Source organism: Myxine glutinosa, chromosome 5 (genome assembly GCF_964187855.1).
Source record: "Myxine glutinosa chromosome 5, kmMyxGlut1.1, whole genome shotgun sequence".
Lineage (NCBI taxonomy): Eukaryota > Metazoa > Chordata > Myxini > Myxiniformes > Myxinidae > Myxine > Myxine glutinosa.
Genome location: NC_136265.1, coordinates 119,367,807 through 119,374,436, shown reverse-complemented (window position 1 = coordinate 119,374,436; position 6,630 = coordinate 119,367,807). Strand labels below are relative to the sequence as shown.

The following is a 6,630-nucleotide window of genomic DNA, read 5'->3' as shown; positions in this document are numbered from 1 at the left end:
GAGAAAAGAGGAATGAAAGAGTGAAGGTGAGCAGAGAGCCGAGATTTCGGCAGTTTAACCATCAGAGGGTTGCTGGCAGATCTTGTGCGACCTGTAGGAATATTTGGGGGACAGAGCACAGAGAGAGCTGGGGGAGCAAGGCCGGAGAGGAGTCGGTAGAAGACAGAAAGACCACCTACCTGCCTGCGGTGAGTGAGTGAAAGGCCCTCAGAGATAGCTTCATCGCGGGAGATTCCAATGATTTTGAAAGCTTTGGATTCAACAGCGTGAAGCCGAGCCAGGTGTGAGGCAGGAGCACCAGCCCATAGGGGAGAACAGTATTCCATTGAGCTGCGGATGAAAGCCTTGTAAGTGGTGAGGAGCTCAGGTGTGCCGAGGAAGGACTTCGCACGACGGAGGATGCCCAGTCGGCGACTGGCTTTGGAGGCCAGCTTGGAAATGTGGTTTTCCCAAGAAAGATCATGGCAGATAGTGAGACCCAAAAGCTTGAGTGACAGAACTTCTTGGAGAGGATTGTTGAGAAAATAGATGGGAGGGTTGTCCAGTCGATCTTTTCGGAGAGACATAGTAAGAGAGTGAGATTTGGCAGGATTGAAAGACATGTTCCACTTGTTTGACCAGTCTGTGATTTTGTTCAGGTCTTCAGAGAGTGAGGAGGCTGCAGACTGCCGATCTGAGGGAAGAGGAATGGAGCGGCAGAGAGTGGAGTCATCAGCAAAGAGATAGAGAGGATTTTCCAGAGAGTCAGAGAGATCATTGATAAAGACCAGAAAAAGCACAGGGCCCAGCACACTTCCTTGGGGAACTCCAGCCTGAACAGGAAGGGGAGATGAGAGAAATCCATTCAGGGCCACACGTTGACTACGACCAGAGAGGAAGTCCGCAAGCCATGCATGGAGATTTCCATGGATACCATAGGAGGAGAGTTTGGTGAGCAGAGCTGGGTGCCAGATCGTATCAAAGGCCCTTGATATGTCAAGGGAGACAGCTCTGATTTCCTGTTTGGCATTGAGGACCTCCATCCATTGTTGAGACAGCAGAAGCAGCATGTCCAGAGTAGAGTGACCTGGTCTGAAACCAAATTGATGATCAGAGATCAAGCCATTGGAGAAGAGGAAAGATTTCATATCCGAAGCAATGATGGATTCAACCATAACTGAAATTAATTAACCATAGCTTAATTAACTCAACGCAATTAACCATAAATGAAATAATTAACCATAACTTGATGAACTCAACACAATTAACCTAACATAAACTTTTCCTATCACTGGTGACGAGTACTTTTGCTTGTTACTAATCAGAAGAGAAAGAAAGGTGTACACTGTACAATCAGTCGACTCGTATTTGAAGATTATTTAAACAAGAATAAATAGTTTTTACACCCAATATGAATAATGTGAATGTGTCGTACTTTTTTTTATACCCAAAATATTTTTTCTTTTCTAATTTTCCACCGATCATGGACGAGCTCGTACATGTATCGACTGCAGGTCAAGCCCGTGACCGCACCTGCACAATGTATTAGTCCCCTTTTTCAAACGCGCTTCGATTGGTGCCGTTGGAATTTATTTACGAGCGCCATTCCGTGGTTTGGTCGGGGCATGGGAAGATCTGCATCCGGAAATGAGGCATTTATCACGATGACTCTGCTAATAGTGTGGCTTGAGTTTTGGGAAAGCTCTCGATCTCCATGATTGTTTTGGGGGATTGTAGTAATGTTTGGTTGCATACTCTATTCCTTTCTGTGCTTCATGAACCACGTTAATAAAAGGATGCTACTTCTGATTCTGATGTACCGTACTATGTTAGAGCATCGTGACATCGTTACAGTTCCAGAACGTTGTAAAAGCAACGTTACTGTGGAGTTAACATAAAGTTTCTTGAACAGATTCAGTCACGGTGCCTTTTTAAAGGAGTTTGTCCTTTCCTGGTTCACTTTGTCGTTAACATTTGTACCTTTCCTAATACCTCCACAGGTGTGGTTTTGTGCTGCAGGAGAAAGGTCAGGCGTACGTGAGGACTGTTCAGAGCAGCTACCCTAACCTCATGCAAGTCTTGGTAGGCCTCGAGTGTAATTTCTTCCGGGCTGCTTTGCTTCCACTTTTCTTGCAGGATCGGCCCTTTTTAACTTTTCGCTTTTGTTTCTGTGATCTCCACTCTGCTCTGCCATTTTTTGAAGGCAATTTGCCTTTGTCGTGATTTTTGAACAGTTAGCATTTTCACATATTGTGATTAAGTATTTCTTTTGTGCCAGACGTTGAAATGTCTCTCATTGTTTGCAGTCTCAGGCAAATTCGGCAGCAAACACAGGAAGGGACCAAAGCACTCGACACCAAGCCACAACCTGTATGGGTAAGAGCTTTTTATTTGTGTTCCTACTATTGGAAATAGATTCTTCTTCTTCCCCCTCAATCTTCCTCTGCCTCTTCTTACGATGGATAAGAGCTCCTTTTTTCTTCTTTGGGTAGCACCTTTCCTTTTCTTTCCAAACTCCGGGTAAGAGCGCCATCTGCTGCAGCCACGTTCAAAACCAAAATCTCTGATCTATTTGAAACCTGATTACCTCCCAGTTATAAATTTGCTGATTTTTGCTGATTTGTTTTTGCTGATTTGCTGGCGCATTTCCTTTTATTACGACCGTGCCATCACGATCGTTGATAACAAACTCTTATGCAAACATTAATCCCATCTCGTCTTCAATTCTCCTACCCCTCTTCCCTGTGGCGAGGCAGTTGCTTTGAAATAACTCGATTCTCTTCGTGGAAGGCAAATCCGACAAAAGACAATCTCGGTGCATTCCAAAAAACCTGCAACAAGTTCGTGTCCCCTCTCAGCAGAGCCAGTAAACAACATCTGTCCAACGTCAAGAATGATCTTTCACACTTGTCTCCCTACTCTTAAACCTGGTGGTACCTTGTCAAGTCTGTCTATGGAGTATGCTCCACTTCCCTCCCTTCCCTCCCTTCCCTCTATTCAAATGGCTCCACAGCCGTCTCGGCAATTGAGAAGGCAGAATGCCTCAATTCTGTGTTTGCTTCCAAATCTTGTCTCCAATCCATCACTCCTGGACTCTGTCTGTTGCACCTGAGAAGGTTCTTTCAACCATCGACTGCATCAGCTCGCGTGTCCTAAAAAACCTGCTCTGCTGCTCTTGCACATCCTCTCTCTGCCCTTTTCACTCTATCATTTACCCTAGGTCATCTTCCATCTGCTTGGAAATCAGCCAACATCACAACGTTACAGAAAAAGGTGCAAAAACAGATCCCCTTAACTACAGACCTGTCAGCTTACTTCCAGTCATCAGCAAGGCCATGGAATCCATAATCACAGTTGATATGAAATCCTTCTTTTTCTCCAACAACCTCATCTCAGATCACCAATTCAGATTCTGACCAAGTCATTTTACCTAGGTCATGCTGCTTCTACTCCCCCAACAATGGATGGAGGCCTTCAATGTCACACACGAGATCAGGGCCGTCTCCCTGGACATATCTCGTGCTTTCGATACAGTCTGGCATCCTGCCTTACTCTCCAAACTTTCTGCCTATGGAATCCAAGGCCAACTCCACACGTGACTTACTGACTTCCTCTACTCCCATAGCCAAAGGAATCCTTTCAATGGAATCCTGTGGCTCTCAATGGAATCCTTTCATCTTCTCTTCATGTCAAGGCTGGAGTACCCCAAGTACTGTTCTGGGCCCAGTCCTATTCCTGATCTTCACCAATGATCTCTCTGACACTCTGGAAAATCCTCTTTATCTATTTGCTGATGACCCTCTGCCGTGGCATCCCTTGTCCTTCAGACAGGCAGGCTGCAGCCTCTTCCCTCTTTTCAGTCCTTGATAAAATCACAAGTTTGTCAAACACTTGGAATATGTCTTTCAATCGTGAGTCTCTCTGTCTCTCTGTCTCTCTCTCGACAGTCTGGCAAACCCTCACATCTACTTTTTAAACAGTCCTCTTGAGGATGTTCTGTCACTCAATCGACTGGATCTCACCATCAGCTGTGATCTTTCTTGGGCAAGCCACATTTCAAAGTTGGTCACTAAATCCAATTGCCGACTGTGCATCCTCCGTCATACAAAGTCCTTATTTAGCACACCTGAACTCTTATTCACCTATAAGGCTTTCATCCGCAGCATGAGTGAGTACTGCTCTCCCCTCGAGGCTGGCTTCACTGTCTCGCACCTTTCTCAGCTTAACACCATGGAAACCAAGGCCTTCAAGATCTTTGGACTTTCCCATGCTGAAGCTGTCGATGGGCCTATCACTTTTCCATTGGAGACATGTTGTTGGTCTCTCTGTGTTTCTGTTCTTGCACCCTTTGCTCTTTGCACGCTTTGTCCCCTTCAGGATTTTTCAGGGTCACATGGTTCATCATCAACCACCTTCTGGTAAAACTACCTAAATCCAGGATCCCTGCACACCAGCATTCATTTGTTCCTCTTTTTCCCACTTGTGGAACCAACTTCCACATCCACTTCAATCCCATTCTTCCATCCAGGTATTCAAGACAGCTGTTCACCACCATCTCAGATCACCCACAATCCAAAACCATGATCTTTTCTGCCCTCATTAATTCCCTCACGTCCCTCCCCATCCACCCCTCAGCAAGCCGTAATCCTTCCAGATTTCCAGTTTTTCTTGTGTTGCCTTCTGTACCCATCCTATCCACCTCATTCCTTCCCACACCCATTTTGTCCAAGTCTCCCTACATTTTGTCCTTCAACTCCACTGTTGGTGTCCACCCCCCCCCCCCCTCTCTCCTCTCTCTCTGCTGTTCCTTTTGTCGTATTGCACTGTTCAGTGTACAAGCTTTTCCACAAGCTTTGACTCTGCACAATACAAAAAAAAATGATATTCCGTTGCATAAGGGACACCGCCCGTAGTAATCGAATGTCCTTGCCCTGTAGATCAACAGGGACAGCTCATGAAGAGCACACTGGTGAAGTGTGTGCTGGAGATGGGTTTTGACCGCAACATTGTACAGTCCACGATCCACAGCAAGTTCCTACTCACCGGCAGTGTATACACGCAACTCGACGAGCTTATCAATGACATAATTGCTGCCGAGGAGGACGTGCACATAGCGGATCATCAAAATGACAGTAAGGGTTAAAACGAGTTGTTTCCATTAATTGTTGGCCCAGACTTCATGAATGCTGTAGGACTGACGGTAAGGTCGTGAAAAACATCTTGTTTTGTTCTCTGTTTCTTGTTGAAAAACATCAAGGAACTAAGCGTATCTTGTGTTTCTATTCTGCTGCATAAACTGACATCCCAGCTTCGGAGTTGTTACGTGAGATGGATTGTGTAGTCTTGCTGGCACAATAGCTTCGAGGAATGTGCACTCACCTCTGAGCTGTCCTGCCTGCATTCGAATCTTGGCTCAGCTACAAACTGTCATACTGGTGATTCGCAGGCAGGGGGTGGGGCATCAATGTGAGTGCCGTCCCTCGTTTGGACATTGAACTGGAGGACCCGTCTGCCAGTATTAGTCGGTGAATATTAAAGATCCCACGGTGTGCTTCGTGAAGATTAGGCGAGCTGGCACCCTGAACAAATTCCAAATCCCTGCTATAACCTACAGGGGGCACTACATCAGTGGCACCACTCCGCAACTGCATGCACTGATGCGCACCTGCAGCCACATGCTGCATTTGAACGACGATGATATTGTATTGCTGAATACAGAGAATGTTATGCCAGAGGATTATAATTTCATTGTTTTCATTTCTATTCACACATATTATTTGTTTGGTTTACTTATTGCACCCTTTCTCCTCCAGAAGCAGAACAGAGCCTGGCTGATGCACAAGCAAGGACTTCAAAAACCAACGATTACCGTACGTGGTTTAAACATTTTGTGCATTTCTCTCGAAATACTGAACGTCACGTGATCTGGCATGATTCTCTCTGCCAGAGTGGTGCTGTTGCTTTTACCGGATTGTTTTTTATTTTCCCTGTTTTCCAACAGCATCGTCCACCGAGGAAGAGCTCAGGCGCCTCCAGGATGAAAGAATGTGCAAAGTTTGCATGGACAAGGAAGTTTCTGTCGTTTTCATCCCGTGCGGACATTTGGTGGTCTGTTTTGATTGCGCGTCATCGCCTTCCCTGCGGAAGTGTCCCATTTGTCGATCCGTGGTTCGAGGCACTCTGCGCACGTACATGTCGTGAAATCAAGCATGCCACAGAAATGCTTTCACTCATGATGAACAACGAACAATCCCAAATTGGTGTTGAGAAGTATTTCCTATGGAGGAATAAAACGATTGCCAATAAACGTGTGTTGTCGTTAAACCACAAATGACCATGAGAGCCATTTAAAGCTGACGATTCGGATAACCGAATGATGTCTACGTTAATTGGACTCTTGTAACGGTATATTTTGCAGTGAGTTGACCTTTTGCAGTTTGACTTAAAGGTTTATCCTAGTACTAATATATGTTTTGATTTTTTGTGGTTTAGTTTTTTTTTTTCTGATATATATATATATATATATATATATATATATATATATATATATATATATATATATATATATATATCAGAATATATATATATATATATATATCATGTTACCGTATATGGACATTAAATTTAAATAATTTCCCTCAAGTATGAGTC

The 6,630-nt window shown here is 44.7% G+C and overlaps 1 protein-coding gene across 6 annotated transcripts in view; it reads left to right on the top strand.

Annotated features, from left to right (window-relative positions):
- LOC137412800 (baculoviral IAP repeat-containing protein 7) overlaps positions 1-6,314 on the top strand; it is a 36,107-nt gene extending 29,793 nt beyond the window's left edge. For 4 of the 6 annotated variants that reach the window (XM_068098124.1, XM_068098119.1, XM_068098121.2 and 1 more), the window contains exons 5-9: positions 1,980-2,061; positions 2,286-2,355; positions 4,917-5,111; positions 5,793-5,849; positions 5,981-6,314. In XM_068098124.1, coding sequence (XP_067954225.1) covers positions 1,980-2,061; positions 2,286-2,355; positions 4,917-5,111; positions 5,793-5,849; positions 5,981-6,180 — 604 coding nt within the window. In that variant the 3' untranslated portion in view covers positions 6,181-6,314. The remainder of the gene's footprint in view (positions 1-1,979; positions 2,062-2,285; positions 2,356-4,916; positions 5,112-5,792; positions 5,850-5,980) is intronic. The other 2 variants (XM_068098123.1, XM_078778602.1) reach the window with 1 other exon arrangement.
- Positions 6,315-6,630: the final 316 nt, after the last annotated feature.